The following is an 18,086-nucleotide window of genomic DNA, read 5'->3' as shown; positions in this document are numbered from 1 at the left end:
ACTCATCACCAGAGGTCCCACCTTACATTCCAGGCCACCTACTACCGCCCTTAGAGGGCGCTCCACCTAGATAGGACTTTAGTGTCACCCACGTGGTTGGACTTAGTATTGTAAGTTTTTGTGTGCATGTTACATTAATTGTTTTTGTAATCCCCGTAGATGTCCTGGTGACTAGGACGAAATATAGGAAGTATTAAATTCTATTTTAATTCTTTTTGAGTGTTGTAAAAAATCCATTAAACCTCCAACATAATGTCCTCACAGCACTTAAGCCTCTACACAAGAATCCTGATATCATTTTTGACATTCTCCATTTTGTCAGAATCACTGCAGAGACCAGACCTGCTTACAGTAGTCCAAATGAGGTCTTTTCAAGATGTTGTAAAGAAGCAAAATGAATTACTTCTCTTTACAGGTCAAGGTTATTTTCAGCATTGCAATTATTTTCTGAGTAAAGAAAATTGAACTTCAGCATCCTGTCTACTAGAACTCCAAGATCCCTGGATGATCAGTTTCTTCCTTTATAATCTCACCAATATAGTATGACATTGGATACCTAATCACACCAGAGTGCATGACCTTACATTTAGTAACATTGAACTGACAGTCATTATTACATGCCCACAATTCCATCCTATTGAAATCATTCTGCAGGTACTGTATATCAGCAGTGCTCCTGATTATCCTATCTATCTTTGCATAATCAGCAAATAACTGTATGTCATATGTCAAATCCTACCCAATGTCATTAATGTATAGATTGAATAACGATGGATCAATGACTGATCCTTATTTCAGGCACACCACTGTTACCTTGAATCTTGCAGATTTCCATCTCCCATATATGATGCTTTGATATCTGTGAAACAGATATCAAATACTGATTAATCAATAGTTGGATACATTAGTCTTTGCACCACCCTTGTGCAATTGGGATTACCATACATTTTTTCGACTTCTGTGTAACTTCCCTGTTCTGAGACTCAAATTATATAGCCTGGTCAAAAGGAATAGCCAGTTTAGCTGAGCATTCTTTTAGCATCCATGCTGATATCCCATCAGTTCCTATTGCAGAATTCTTCTTCAGTGTGTGAAACAGCTCTAGTACTTCCTCCTCATATACATAAGTTTCTTCATATAGTGAAGAAGTAGTGGTGAGTTCAATGTTGTGTATACCAAGTTGATAACTTTTAGCAAAATGGTTACTGATTAATCAAACAATATCTTCTACGTCAGTCACTCATATACGATTTCTGCATTCAGTAAAGTTATTCTTTCAAATTCATTCTTTCTTTTACTTTCAGCATAACAATAGAATTTTTTGGACTATCTTTAACTGGAAGAGCCAGTTTATTTTCATACTCAGACTTAGCTTTCTGTACAACACTTGTGTCGCTTCTGGCCTGTTAATTATTATCATCATCATCAAATTCCTGACATGTACCCTCGAGGGATGTACAGGATATGATAGTACAACATGGAAAACTTGCATCATTACTAACTTCCTATCTACAATTTTTCTCCAAATCAAACTGTTACCTGTCAAGACTCCAATATTATCAGATTTTATATTTCTATCTTCTAAGGCACTTTTTATTGGATCAATCCAGTTATATCTTGGTCTGTCACTTGGTCTTCCTCTGGGTTTTTTTCCTGCCAACCTGGCAGAGAACGCTTGTTTTGCTAATCTTTCCTCTTCCATTCTGTTTAAGTGACCATACCATCTGAGATTAGCTCTGATAACACATTCCTAGATGCTAACAATGTCAAGTTCTTTCCTAATAGCTTCATTTTTAATATGATATTGCCATTGATGCCATCTGTTCAAGTCCCTAACTGACATCACCTTATGCACACAGTATTCCTTCCACATCAGCTTTTTCTTACAAATTTCTTGCTTAATTAGATTACACATCCATTTCACCTCTACTCTATTTACTCTTCAAATTCTAGAGACATATTCTGATATCACATAATTTAAGCATTTTTTTAAACACTTACCATGCACTGTCGATATTCTTTCCATCCAACAACTGATACCATGGCACAGAACCCAGCCTATGCCTCAGATAGCTATAGTTTCCTACTTTGTTGTTCAGCATGTAAACTTTTCTGAATCGAACATTCATAAACTTAGCCACTTCCCAAGTGAGTACCACGTGATCACTGTCACCAATCGGAGGCAGAATAGTTATGTCTTTAACTGAAACCCCCCCCTCTCGCACTATAATCAGATCTAACACTCTTTGACCACAAGTTCCTTCTGTCACGTGCTGCTTAAGGGAGTTTTCTTGCAACAGCTCAATAAATTCAGTTTCAATCTTCTTATGCGAATTCACAGCCTACCAGTCGATGTTTGGATAATTAAAGTATATCGTTATGATTACTCTTTTTGCAACCATCGTCTTTATTTGGTGATTCATTTCTTTGTCACTAGCAACCGATCCACCAGGTCTGTAACAATACCCCACTATGTATTTGATCTTGTTAGACTCCACCTCACACAAGATGGCTTCAAATTCACTGCCACATGAAAAATTAAGCTGTTACTAGTATTGCAGTCATAGGTCTTAACTCTAACTGGATTCAAGTCATCTGATATCATTAGCAGCACATCCCCTCCTATCCTTTCTAAAAAAAAAATATACCCTTTGCACTTGATACCAGTTAGTAAGTTTGCTTTTGATAGCCAGGTCTCACTAATGCATACAATATGAATTCCCAATATATTAACCAAGGCAAAACTTTACTCCTTTGTTTCTAATATCTAGCATTCGTGTACAGACACTGCATGCTTTTTTTTTTGTGTATACTTTTGTCTGTTATCTGCACGACGCAGTTCGACAGCTTTCAGATCTCGAGTCTGTTTAGTTCCTTACTTTTACACACATATTTACACATACTTGATAGGTCTGAACAGTACAAACACAGAATTGTTCTCTCTCTCTTCATAATCATTTCCATAATAGGGGCTGAAAAGTTCTGATAAACACCTAGGACAAAAATGACTGGTTTTTGCAACCAAGGTTACTACGTATCCTTGGTTGCAAAAACCAATGAGCAGTAGCAGCATTGTAACAAGTGTATAACACTTTGTCGGAATATGTAGAGTAATATGTAAGTTACATGGTTCTACATCAATTCTTTCATGGTGACTATCACGACTTTTCAGCACACCTTTGTAATAACCATTCCCATCATTAATACAGTTACCTAACATTGTCTTTCTTACACAGAGATTCTCATGATTTCTCTTATCATAATTCAGTTTCCCTGACTTTGTGTTAGGTCATATATATCAGTTAATAATTTTTCAAGACTCCTGATGCACCACATTAAAGTGTAGGCCATCGAGAAGACACATTTTCAAGAAGAGATTATCATATGTAAGTTGGTGGTTTAATAGTGTATTAACAGTACTGGGAAAGGATTAAAAATTAATTTAATTCTTCCAGTATTTCATCTCAGTTACTAAGATATCTTCAGGGAGTACAAACTAACACTTTTAACACACACAAAGGCAGCACAATACTAAATGAAACATGGATATAGGAGTCATACCTAGGTGGGGCACCCTCTATGAGCATTTGTAGGTGGATTAGGTTGTAAATTGGGATCTATGAAGATTAACATTTCCCAAATTTTGAGAAGTTTTTTGCATTTGTATTTATTTAAATTTGATTGATTTCTGAGGGCAGCTGCATATTCCAAAACAGTCTTTCTTTTCTAAATTTACTGCAACAATGGAGCATAGTATTTTTTTTTCTCCTAGAAGATCCTATGATTTTTATCCAAAGCATAGTGTACAAAACCAGATTAACCATAGTCGTGATTGCAGATGCATTTTTTGTGTTCATCTATGCAGATGGTAGTTGATCTACCTGTCTGTTCAAAGCATGCCAACTTGCAGAAACAGTGTTTCTGCAAGTTATATACTACAGTAACTGAGATAGGATGGAGCTGATCTTTAGTGGAATAGATAAAGGTAGCATGTTTCAGATGGGACTTAAAAAGGTTGTGTAAAGGTTGTATTTTTTTAAGCAACTGGCTGTTTTTTTGTTGTGCCCTGGACTTAGAGGATGGTGGTGGTATTCCTAAAATCCTTCTCAAGCAATGATCATGGATTGGGGGGGGGATTGATTATATTTTGATTCTATAGGAACTGTAACCACTGGATAGGAAGGTGTTGTGTATATGGTTGAGTTCTTTTGAAAGAGAGGTTCCACTAGAACAAAGATTGTACATTCTATTCATTAGAGCTTTAATTATGCGATATATGCTAACCACTTGGCCAGCCAGGCTGGCTGAGTGGTTTGTGTATCCGCTCTCCAGCCAAAGGGCTGCAGGTTCGAATCCCGCTGTGGGCATGGATGTTTGTGATTGTCTGTGGAAAAATTAGTGGTGGTGGTGGTGGTCGGCGGTAGATGGCGCTGGTGTAGTTGCAGTCAATTGGTGGATTGAGTGGTGGAGAGAGCTGTAGAGCAGGTGTCCTCTCTTGATGAGTCTTTGGGCTCCTTGTAGGTGTCAAATAATAATAATATCATTTCTGGAGGGTTGTGAATGTATCTGCCTGTGTGAGTAGGCTTTCTGTATACAGTGAAGGAGAGGTAAACATTCAGAATTCATATAAGTGTCTAGAAAGGGTAGACTTCTTATCCATCATAAACTGGATTCTTGGATATAGACCAGGACACATCCAAGTGTAATGTATCTGGGCCATGAGGCCAAATGGAGAACACCTCATATACATATCTTAACCAGATAGAAGATTTGAGGAGGGGAGGGTTGAATCTATGGCTTATTTTTCAAAATTTTCCATGTAAAAATCAGCAAGTTGGAGTGAGAGGAAGAAGAACCAATAAGTAGTTCTCCCTGTTCGTAAATTTTGTTCTTCCATGAAAAATATCCAGAATTGATGGCAAAGGAAAGAGAATATTAGTAAACAGTGAGATCAGTGCTAACTAATATATCTTTATTACTTAAAGTTAGATTTTCAATAGAAGTTTTAAAATATATAGTTTTTTTATATAATGTGATATATAGCAATGGGAGGTGGGGGGTAAAAGAGTTTGCTAGCTGTTTTGATAATTTGCAGCATGGGGAATCGGTGGCATCTATTATAGGTCCTAGGAGAAAATTGGCTTTATGGATTTTAGGTAAACTATATATTTGAGGGAAGGCAAGACTTGAAGGATTTGAGGGTTTTTTTTGTGATTTGGGAAGCCAGAATGATACTTTTTTATGTAGGCTTTTAATTTTTTAGCCTGCATTTTGGTGGGATCATATTCTTGTAGAATGTAGATAAAGTGGTCTCAGAGAATAATATCCGGTTTACGATTGTATTCAGTGGTGTTAAGGACAACTGTCGCATTACCCTTATCCAGTCTTCTGATAACTGTACTATTATCTTTTTGTTGCTTTCTGAGAGAAAGCTGGCCATAAGATAGATTTTTTTTCGGAAGCAGTTTTTGCTTCCGAAATTTTGGGAGCTAAGTTACAGATTCTGTGTTCTATGTTGAACGTTAAATCTAGTACAGCACTTCCTTTAGTGCCACAGCAAAATTGTAGCCAAGGTTTAGAGCACTGACAGCATCTTCGTTGAATCTTTTTGAAAGATAGATTCACTACAATATGATGAGATTGAATTTGAGGCTGGGATTTAGCACTGCACAGACTGTTGTGCTTTTTTGATATGCTTATTTCTTACGTGTAAGAATTCTTCTTGGGTAGATGCTTCTGAAATGTCCAAGAGAATGAATGAACCACAGTTAAGTGTTGAGGACCACTTAAGATCACTGAATGTCTCAGTGACTGAGATGAAATATTGAGAGACTAAAAATAATTTTAATCCTTTCCTAGTGCTGTTAATACTCCATTAAACCTCTGGTATGATGTCCCTCCATGAGAGCTCCAATTGTAATGGGCAGCATTGGCAACAGTGAGGCTGGTGTGTGTGTTGCGGCATTTTTTTTTTTTTTTTTTTTTGCAGTAGAGCAAAATTAGTTTGAAACAATTTCGTATTACTTTAGTATTCTGACATCTTTTTAGAAAAGCGAGCCAATTTAATTGTCTAGATAAATGTACTTTTGACTTTCTATCTATTTTGTCTTGCATTCTGTCTGTTCACCATGAATAATTAGTATCCCTCTGTCGCCATGCATTGGATATCACCTATAGGATGTATTCCTAAAATCCCTCATGCTTCATCACAGTAAATTTAGAAAAGAAAGACTGTTTTTGGTATCTGCAGCTGCCCTCAGAAATGCACGGAATTTAAATAAATATAGATGCAAGAAACTTCCCAAAATTTAGGGAACCCTGATCATCAGAGATCCCAATTTTCAACCTAGGCCTCCTACAAATGCCCATAGAGGGTGTTCACATGGATAGGACTAGTGTTATATCCACATGTTTCATTTAGTATTGTGTTTCTCTTGTGTGTGTGTGTGTGTGTGTGTGTGTGTGTGTGTGTGTGTGTGTGTGTGTGTGTGTGTGTGTGTGTGTGTGTTACAAGTGTTAGTTTGTACTTCCTGATGGTCTCAGTGACTGAAATAAAATATTTCCCAGTGCTGTTAATACTCCATTAAACCTTTAATATGATATCCTCCCAGGACTTAGGCCTCAACACTCAATACTAATCATATGTATGGATTGGCCAGCCAGTTCTCAAATCCTTAATCCTCTTGAACATGTCTAGGACTCTGGGTATGCATGTTACTGCTCTCAACCACCTTCCCCAAAATCTTGAGGGGCTTTGGAGAGAGAGCTTTGCAGGAACAATGATTATTATTACCAAGTGAGCTACTTGGCACTATTATAAAAAGTAAGGAAAATTTGTGTGAGTGCTGTATTGCTCTGAGGGATGACCACATTCCTTATTGAGGCATTTTTGATAATTTCATTTTAACCTCTTGTTTTTGACCATTGTCTTTATGTGCCAATTTGCTACTGAATTAAACTATTTATTTACAATTTTTGTGGATATCTTTCAGATCTTATCATACTGCTTTTCACCAACTGCATAAAAATTTACTATACAATTTTTTTGAATTATCATGATTTTTCTGTCTGTTCCTTAATTTATGGAAACCAGTGTACATCAGGCATATCCTGATAATGCATATATTTCATTTAGCAAACTAAACTTATTGATACCCTTTGAGGGTGCATACCAGGAATATGATGGTGATGTGACTTATTGATACCTAGTCCCATGTTATGTATTGTGTACTTATTATCATGTACTTACATAAAAATTGTTGGGACAGAAAATATTAATAAAATGTACATAAACAAGATCATAGCCAGCCTGTCATATATGGTAAGTTGAAGTGCACATGAAGTTACTACATTTAGGAGCAGTTTAATGTTTTATAATGCATTACTCATCTCTTTTGGTTTTAATGGTAAGTCTGTGTCATCCTCTATAATTAAATGATTTTGTATATCAATGTTTCACTTTAAGTATTTTCGATTTACATTGCTGTTTTTAGGAATGCATCCAAGCATAAACTGAAGAGTGCCTGTATTAATATTTTCAGAAATCTTTTAACCATTGAGATGAAAAAGAATGTCTACAAGATTTTTTTTTTTTTGAACAAGTTGGTGTTGCAGTGATGAATCTCATTACAGAATCACAATTATGGAATCCTAAAACACTGTCAGTATTTGGAGACCAGGTAATTTTGAAAGTCTCTACCTACTAAGAATTAGTTAGTTTAGCCATGCAAGATTCTGCTTATATGGATATTCGAAGAGATGGGTACTTATCGTATACCTCCCATTAATTAGTTAATGGACAATGATATGATGAATGTTACTGAGGACAGTACTTAAGATGGATTAAGAACTGGGATTGTCATAGAAAATGAGGATGAAACTGACAGAGAATGGAAAACTTTTTATGCCCTTTTTACTAACCTTTTATTAAATGTTTTTATTACATTGTTTTGCAATTAAATTAGTTATTAAAAACGTCTATTTTTAATTAAAAATTTTATTAAAAACGTCTATACAAATAAGTATAGTCTATTTTATATATTTTTTTAAAATTCAGAAATGTCAGTTGACTGTCATTTTATCAATTAGGAATCTTATTTCAAGGTTTAAAAGTTCTCATAATCCACCTACTGAGAATAATCATTAGTTAATCTTAATTAAACTAATGATTATTCTAATACATATTTCCAGAAAATTAGTCCTGATTATTGCATTGTTCTTTAATTATCAGGATTTACCATTCTCCAAATAATAGAAGGATGAAACTTTGAACCTTACAGAAAACAACAGGGATAATATTCTAATCTCATCCTACCATACTTTTTTTACTGATTGTATATTGTACTTTGTCATGAAAATCTGTGCGTGATGACAAATAGTTCTTCAAATGAATTGCGATGAAATACTATAAACACTAAGTCCAAACATGCTGATACTGAAAATTAGAGATGGTTAGCTTACTGGTTTTTGGAATTTATCCAAGAAACTGACTTAACAATCATCCTGTGTGTGCATGTGCACATTATCTATGGACATTCCATTCTGCAAACTTTTTCATAAGTCAAATTTTGATTCATATCAAGTATAAATCTTACATTTTTTATTTTATTGGTAGTGAAGTGGTTATTGGTGTAATTTACTTTGGTAAAATGGGCAGTTAGTAAAAAAAATATTGGAAATAATAATTTTATTATAAAAGAATGAAAAATAATTAACTATTTATTAGTCATCAATATAGTTGGTGTCAACATCTGAAGTAGTGGAAAATTATGTGATGATATTGAAGGTTATTGCAATGTGAGTTGTTTGATTTTCCTGACAAGCTATGGTTATTGAGTGAGGACAAGATACTGGACTTTCGGGGCCTTTATCAAAGACCTACAGACCTTAAAGGGCAACTAGCAAATAGTATCATATTACAGCTACAACCTGACTGTTAACAGATGGTGAAGAAGTTTGTAACATAAAATTTTTCTATTAACCCTCTCATGCATAAGGGCCTCATATGAGGACACATATATTTTCCCTCATAATTATTCATTCATAATTTAGTGCTACTGTATGCATGTAGTCCTCATCTGGGGAGACCAAAGTGTTCTTAGAAACCACATCAAATGGCAGGAGTTTCAACAGTTACAGAAATACCAATCTCTCTGCAGTGCATGATGGTATCACGGAGGAAGTGAAAAGCTCCTGTTTTGTTGATTTGAATTTGGTCATTTTATGAGTCTTCTGGAAAGGTTAGTTATGGTTTTATATATTGCTATACCTTGTAGATGAAGTGTGAATATTTAATTTGTTCATGTTTATTACCGTATTCATAAAACGAACTTGAAAACAGTCTGTTCTCACATGAGGACAGTATGTTTGTAAGGTAATCTATGTGGCAAATAGTTTGAGGTTAGAAAGTTCTTGTACAAATTTTTATAATTTTATTTATTTTATTTTTGCAAACATAAATGAATAGTAAGTGTGTTAATTGGCATTATCATCTCTTTTACAGATGGATAACCAAAAGCCAGCTCCATCATGCATAAAAAAGGCTTATTATCACAAGAGACTTACTGAAGAGGAGATTGAAAAACTATTGGAGGACGTCCAAATCTGAAGATGGTTTGGAGCTGAGTGATTCTGATGATGATCCTACATACCAGCAGCCACAAAATGATCTTACAGAGAGTTCAGGTGAAGACAGTGATGTTCAGTGTTCTTCCCCTGTTGATCAGACTCACAACATTTAAAGTCCAGCTAATGTGCAAAATATAGCTGTTCATATGCTGGTCATATGCCATTGCAGAGACAACCAATGTGGTTTAGTGAGAAAGATAATCCTTTTGCTGGTACTGAACCACAGTTTAGAGGAAAACACCAAGTAAATATTCATGGAGAGAGCCCTGCAGATTATTTTTCATAGCTGTTTCCAGATGAATTGATGGATGGAATTGTGAAACAAACTAATCTGTATGCATGCCGTAAAGGCAAAGATAATTTGGCACTTACTGTGACTGAACTCAAAATTTACTTTGGAATTGTACTTGTCATGACATACATAAAATATCCACGTGGAAGGTAGTATTGGTTTTCTGAACATGGGCTGTGTATGGATGTTATAACTGATGCTATGTCAGTGAACAGATGGGAGGACATAAGGCGATATTTGCATTTTGTTGATTCAGACACAGTACCTACCAACAATAAAGACAAAGCAATACGTATAAGACCAGTGCTGCAAAAGTTTCATGAAACATTCCATGCTGCTGTCAGCCCAGAAGAATTTCAGAATGTAGATGAGATGATGATTCCATTCAAGGGATGTTTACAACTCAAACAACCCAAAAAAATGGGGTTTCAAAATGTGGGTGAGGGCAGGCATTTCAGTCTATGTAGATTTTTTTTTATGATAAATTTTTTTTTTGATCTTTATGTAGGTGCAGATCCCAGAAGACAAAATTCAGACTAATTCAGTGCAAGTGAAAATGTAGTACTTAGGCTTTGTCATGATCTTGCTGGTAAGAACTTCAAGGTATACACAGACTTCTTCATGAGCATCCTCCCTAATTAAGAAACTAAAGGAAGATGATATTTATTATGTGGGTGCAGAGGAAATCGACTTCAAGGTGCTGACAAGAAACTGAAAAATGAAAAGGATTTGCAGAAGATGGGATGAGGAAATATGTCAGTTACCACATCCTCTGATGGCATTATTGTGACTAGATGGCACTAGATACCACATGTACTATTGATAACTCAATAGTACATGTGGTATCTAGCTAGTCAGAGGTTCAGCCGGAATGAAAAAAAGTATGTTGAAATTCCACTACCTCGCAGCATAGCTGTTTATAACAAACATATGGGTGGAATGGACCTTATGGACATTCTTGTGGCTTTGTATCAAAATGATACCAGGAACAAATGATGGTATATGATAATTTTTTACCGTATGTTGAATGTACTTGTTTGTAATGCACGGATCATTTGGAAATGGTAAGAAAAAGAAAAGTTGGATTTGTTGGAATTCAAATTAAGAGTGGCAACTGCTTTGATATATCAAGGTTTAACTCAGCTAGGTACAAAGAAACAAGGATGCCCTTCAAGTCAGACACCACCAGCACTAAAGAAACACAAAACTCACTCTGTGTACCACATGAGAAATGTTTTGACACTTCCCAAAGAAGACAACAGTTGCTAATGCCAGTCGTTGCAGAGATGTACACTGCAAGAGTAAAACAAGATACATCTGTGGTAGATGTGAGGTTCCAATCTGTCCAGAATGTTTTCAGTCTTTCCATACAAAATGAGGCAAAGAGAATAAGACTGTTCTTGATTTACATAGCTCTACTTGAAATTCTAATTGTTCTATTTTTTTGTATGTACTAAGTAATCCAATTTTGATCATTCATGCAGTGTTTCAGCAAAATATAAATTGTTTATGGTCTGTTTTGTCATACTTGTAATGTCTTTCAATGAAAATAAATTCCTTAGTCGAAATATTTCCATAGAAATATGTCTGTAGTTTGTTGGCATTAGTGCATGATGTCTTCAGATGAAGACATCATTTTTTACATATATAGGACATAAATTTAACAAATTAATGAATTCATGGTAATACTGTAAGATTAAATGGTACTGTATCATGCCATTATAATTTTTTAAATGAATATAAAAATTCATGCATGAGAGGGTTAAAGACTTTTTTTAAATACTTTTGACATATGAAAAGTCAAGCAGTTTCCTAACATAAGTTGCATAGCTAAAGATTTTAGTAGTCTTGTTTAAAACAATTTCAGAAGTATTTGAAATTGTTTTAAACAATTTGCTTGTTCATATCTGTTAACTATGTTAACAGATATGAACAACAAATGCAAGGAAAATATGGTATTCAGATCAATAAACTGTTTTTATTGATTTCTTTTTATTGTGAAGGACTGTGTGTAGAATCTCAGAGATACATGATGTTCTGCAAGAGAGCTGCATCCTCATCCCCCACTGTGTTACTACCCAGTATTATTAAGATAACTACCAAATCAATTATTAAGATAATGTTAGACTTGTTTGAATTTTAGCATGTGATACCTTATCACAATAATTCCCAGATCTTAATAATTGGATAGGAATTGCCAGTTAGTTTTCTGTTGGTCATATTAGCAAAAAAATAAAATAACTTGATGAAGAGAAACCATAGTAACAGAACAATGAATAAAACAGATTAAAATACTTATTATGTATACTAATTATATATTGGATTTTTAACATTTATCCAAGTGTAAGCAAACGAAGTTTGCGCCTGAAGTACTTTCAGGACTAGGACAACTCATGGTAAAGGTGGTATAAGTTCTCATCACTTGCCTTAGTATCTCCCATAATGCAAAGCACATCTCTTTGCAGACATGTATACTGCTATGCATTAAGGGAAGGTCCACTACCCAGACCAGTTTTGACTTTTATTGAGGTCTCATCGGTGGGAGCCAGACCCAGAGGTGGTGATACTAAGGTGGAAGTAATAGAGAAGTCATATTTACCTATATGAGTTACCAAAGGGTGTCACACCCTATTAAAAAACCCACAGAACAGTAAACTTGTTCTGTGGGTTTCAAGGTGTACTGTTAAATTCTCTGGATTAAAGATAAGTTTATGGAAGTTTTTTCACTTGGCTATGCTACTAATTATATATTGAATTTTTATCCTTTATCCAAGTGTAAGCAAATAGAGTTTGTGCCTGAAGTACTTTCAGGACTGGGGCAACTCATGGTAAAGGTGATATAAGTTCTCATCACTTGCCTTAGTATCTCGAAACTCAGTTCTGGGTAGTTGCCCTTCCCTTAATGCATAGCAATAAGATGGCATTCTGTTTCTTTTTTTCATACAACTGATCAGTGGCGTACTCAGGATTTAACCTTGGAATGGGAAGCACTCAAGATTTAAACTTGGGGAGGGCCGAGCACTTAAGATTTAATCTTGGGAGAGGGGGACAATTTGAGAATACACACTACACATTGCATACAACCTATGACTGAGTATCTGCAGTGATTGGCAATACATGATACCCATGATCTCCTCTGGCCTGACTTGGGCAAACGAAGTGGTGCTCAGTCTGCCCAGGCATCTACTTTGTTCACCTTGAGTTCACAGCAATCATGATTCCCAAGAGCTATAGGGTATTCCCACCTTATGTGACCGTTAATTCATAAGTAGTATAGAAATAGAAGACACGATACAACATAAATAAAAAAATTGATTGTAATTAGGAAAAGATTTTTGGAACATTTTCAAGTTTTTTTTCCCTTTTTCTTTTGGCGTCCAGGAGCCCCTTTCCCTGGGTGTGCCACTGCAACTGACGGTATGCCCCTGTTGCCTTTTCTACTCTTCTGCAAATTTTACTTCTCTCTTCATCAAGGTCAGCCTCTTAAAAACTTTGATTGTATGAAAAATATTTTCAAATTGTTTCTGTGAAATCTTTTGGCGCTGATGGTCAGTGTTAAATTTTCTTTATATTCTTCAGGATCTTCCTGTTGTGCATCTAAATTTAGCAGGTTGGAATCACTCAATTCCTCAGAATGAAATTTAATTAACGCTTGGACATTATCATTGTCAGTCTCATCAAAACCCAGTTCATGCCCAATGTTGACGATTTCCTCAACAACATTATCCATTTAATTTGAAAGGCCTCAATCATTTGCACAATGTGGAAGAATGTGTTTCCAAACTGCTCACATATTGCTAGCAGTAATTTCATTCCAAGATTGACGAATAGTTTCAATAGCAGATTTAATATTAAATTTCTTCCAGAATTCTACTAATGTCATAGAATTCTGTGCAGATTTTTATTTTTTTATTATTTTTTTGTTGTGCCCATATATGAGAGGTTGGCTGGTCAACCTATAGTACGTTAGTATATCGTATATGGGTGGTGGGTTGGGAAAGGAGAAACTTGTTTACATTTGATTTAAAAGTCTGTATGTTGTATTCCTTGGGAAATACATCAGGGGGAAGACTGTTCCACAGTACTGCAGCAGCAGGGATGAAGGAGAAGGAAAAGAAACTTGTTCTGTGGGTTTCAAGGTGTACTTGTGAAAGGATGTTGGGTGGCAGCTGTATGTCTTCCAATGGGCTTAGTATAGAGTGGGAGAATTATTGATGCTGTTTCAGATGAATATTTCCCATGGAAATATTTATAGAATATACAAATTGTAGAGACCAAGCGTCTATGTGAAAGTGAGGGGAACGAGTTGGTGAGAGATGGGTCATTTATCAGTCTAATCACTCTCCTTTGTATTGAGTCAAGCATTTTGAGGGAGCTTTTGGGAGTCCCACTCCAAATGTGAGAGCAGTATTCGATAGCTGGGCAGATTTGTGATTTGTATAATGTTAACAGCTATTTAGAGGTGAAGTAGCATCTTGAGTGAAAACCTAGTTTTTTGGAAGCTGAGGATGCAATGGTTGTGTTGCGTTTATGCCAGGAGAGGCTTGATGTCAGGAATTTCTCTTCTCGGACAATTCCGGGAAGAGAAATCTCATCTTGTCTGGGAATTTGAGTGTTATCAAAAAACAATGCTGGGGAAAATGGTTCTTTTTTATGGGAAATAAGATAGAACTGAGTTTTACTAGTGTTGAAGTTGACGAGGTTATCTGAGCCCCATTGGAGGATGGCTTGGAGGTCGGAATTAAGGGCAGTGGTGATTGATGTTCTGTGGGTTGAAGTGAGTTGTGTAGAGTAGGATTTGTCAAATGAAAGGGAGGAGTGTAATGTGCTATCATCTGCAAAACTGTGTATTGGATTAGAGTCAACTGAAGTAGGTAATTGATATATAAAAGGAAAAGGGTCAGCGAGAGAACTGAATCTTGTGGGACCCCAGCATTAGTTGGATGGTGAGAGGATAGGGAGCCATCTACCATCACACTTAGTGTGCGTCCAGACAGGAAGCTGGCAATCCATCTGCAGAAGTCCTGAGACAGTCCTAATGATGGGAGTTTGCTTAATAAGCCTTTGTGCCAGACTCAGTCAAAGGCTTTAGAGATATCAAATGCAACTACTTGGGATTCGCCGAATTTCTCCATGGCGTTTGTCCAGTGATGTATGAGAGTAGATCTCCTGTTGATCGGCCTCGACGGAATCCGTACTGGTGGTCGCTTAATAGCCAGGGTACCTTCAAGGTAGATTAGGAGTTGAGAGTTGATGGTTTTCTCCATCACTTTAGATAGGACTGAAGTGAGTGAGATAGAGTGGTAGTTAGACGGCAGTGATTTGTCACCCTTTTTAGGAATGAATTGAATATAGGCAAGTTTCCAGGCTTTGGGATATATATATATATATATATAGCAGTGGAGTAAGAGAGCTTGTACAGATGGCATAGGATAGGAGTCAATTCTGGTGCACAGACTTTCAGGACAATTGGAGGAATGCCGTCAGGGCCAGGAGACTTTTTTACGTCTAATTTAGACAAAAGATTTATGATATCTTTTTTGGCAAAAGGATACAGGGGGACATTGTATGTTGGGCAGTTGGAATGACTGGAAGGCATTTGCCATTGTCAGTTATGTGTGCATTGGAGGCAAAAGTGTGAAGCCATGCAATTGAGCCATCTGGGTATGATAGAGGTGGGAATAGTGTAGGGCAAAAATTATGGCCAATTAATTGCCTTGGCAAGAGACCAAAAGGCATGGCTGCCATTTGGAGAGACTGCAAGTTTTTTGCCCGTTCAAATTCTGTTCTAGAAGCATTGATAACTTTCTTTTGGGCTTCAGTGTATAGGCATTGAAGGAGGATGGGGGTTCTTGATTTGAGTCAGCTGTGGTATGTCTGATTTTTCATTTGTGTACAGCCTTGGCACATCTTTTGGAGAATCAGGGTTTAGTTGGGGGACGGCAGTTCTGAGTATGTTTTCATGCCAGTGAAGATTACTTTGGTGAAAGATGTTGCTTCTATTGCTTGTTTAAATGTTCTTCTCAGGTAGTATTCCTTAAAGGTTGCGATAATCCCCTGGTCCATAGATTGTATGAGAGAAGTTGTATTTGGCAGTAAAAATATCACTTTAATGTTCTCACACAATGAATTAAGAGAAGTAGGATGACCAGGTGTTGTCTGAAATAAACAGAGCTTTAAAATCGAGATTATTTTGTTTGCACAAATTCTCAACTGTTGGACAAAAGTAACTTGTGAACCATCTTTCGAATAAAGCTTTAGTGATCCATGTGTTCTTGTTAGACTTCGAAATAACAGGGAGAGGAGTTGGATTAATGCCTTTGAGGACCCTAGGATTTTGTGCCCTGTAAACTACCATGGATTTTACCTTAGATCACCTTCAGCATTGCCACCTATTAGAAGAGTCATTCTGTCCTTTGCAACTTTATAAGCAGACTGAGATTTCTCTGATTTGGCAAGAAAAGTCTTGGAAGGCATTCGCTTCCAAAAAAAAGGCCAGTTTCATCTAAATATTTGTTGGTCACTTCTTCCACAATTTTCTTCGAAATCTCTGGATAATTTGCAGTCATCTTCTTATCTGAACTTGCAACTTCATCTATGATTTGAACATTACATTATGTAGGCTATTTCTCTTTTTGAAACACTCAAACCACCCAGCACTAGCTTGGAATTTTTCTTCTTTTCCATCACTGATAGCCCTTTCTGTCAGGAAGGTTGCAAAGAGACTTAACATTTTATTTAATAAGGTCTTAGCAGGATCCATTTTTGATTATAATCTTCGATCCATGTAGAAAGAAGTCTCTCTAATTCAATCATTATAATATCTTGATTCCGAGTGGTCTCCATGCATGGTGAACTTGAAGCAGCCTTACCTTTCTCTTTGTATTTAGCAGCTTTGCTTAAAATTGCTCTTGTAGTTGATTCATCCATTTTGTGTTCTTGTCTTATCTTTGCTCTGAACTCGCCTTGTTTATTTTTCTTTATTATTTCAAGTTTTTCTTCCAATGAGATTACATTTCGAATCTTTTTCAGATTCCTACTTTTTTGCTTATTAATTCTTTTACTCATGATAAAAGGTTGGGAAAATATTTTAAATAAAAATGTAAGGAAATCAATTACAAAGGAGGCACGAGATATGATCAGCAAAATGCTATGTAATTAGCAGATGACATAAATTTTGCTGGTAAATTTGGAACATAGTGTACATGGAAATACATAGCATAGTACAGTACTGTATGCCATTAAAAAATAACTTTGTAAAATGTTTTAAATCTGTAACTAAATTATTTCATCCTGGTGAGTGATTTTTTTAAAATAGTTAGCCATAAAAAATTGTATAGATAGAAAATTTTTAAAATCTGTAACATTTATTTTTAATATGTATATAGGCACACTAATTGAATTTGGGTACAGAAAAAAAATGGTGCACTAATCGGAGATGCATTAATCGAGGGATTGCTGTATATTGTATTATATTATGCTGAAGATTTCATTAACCATAGTAGTGTTCACAGCATATTTTTTATTTTTATTTTTTTTAATGTACCCATGAAAAGTTGGAAGCCTATAGAGTATTGTAGGTGGACATAAGCACTTTAGCTATTAGATTACGATTTGAGTCATTCTCTTTCAAGTTTTAAATATGTTGGCTGTATTACAATGATACAACTATTTTAAGTCTTCTATCATTTAAGAGTAGTTTAAAATATTAAAAATAAAACTTGAAATAATCTTTTGTCATTGTGTGAGTAATTTAATGCGACTCTCATGACCAGTCTGCTTGCTCTAAATAGTTTTCTTTTATTCTTTATTTACAGGACTCTCACTACTATGGCACAGACATATACCAATCAGGCAACTGTATTTCAGTATGTTACTGCTGGAGGTAAATGTTAATTTTTTGATTTAATATTATATGAAAGTTTCCTAATCTTCTTAAATCTATTGAAGAAACAATAATGATTATATAAATAATATACGATTGCATATTATATTATATATTTATGTATTATAAATTTGATATTTATTATTATTATTACATGACAGCTCCAGGGAGTCCAGACACTCATTGAGGGAAGGCACCTACTCTACAACTCGATCTCCACCACTCAATCCACCAACTACAGCTACTTTCATCATCTAAACCAACGCATTCTACTGCCAACCA

General features: G+C 35.6%; 1 protein-coding gene across 2 annotated transcripts in view; it reads left to right on the top strand.

The window, feature by feature from the left end:
• 140up (RPII140-upstream gene protein) overlaps nucleotides 1-18,086 on the top strand; it is an 83,149-nt gene that overhangs the window by 29,880 nt on the left and 35,183 nt on the right. For both annotated transcript variants that reach the window (XR_016548228.1, XM_090391610.1), the window contains exon 4: nucleotides 17,737-17,804. Coding sequence is in view for 1 of the 2 variants with exons in the window: in XM_090391610.1 (XP_090247736.1) it covers nucleotides 17,737-17,804 (68 nt within the window). In the remaining variant the exon portion in view is untranslated. The remainder of the gene's footprint in view (nucleotides 1-17,736; nucleotides 17,805-18,086) is intronic.

Source organism: Typopeltis vanoorti, chromosome 1 (assembly GCF_054136105.1).
Source record: "Typopeltis vanoorti isolate ZY-2024b chromosome 1, IOZ_Tvanoo_1.0, whole genome shotgun sequence".
Lineage (NCBI taxonomy): Eukaryota > Metazoa > Arthropoda > Arachnida > Uropygi > Thelyphonidae > Typopeltis > Typopeltis vanoorti.
Note: the sequence above shows the minus strand (reverse complement) of the source record. Positions and strands in the feature narration are given on the sequence as shown.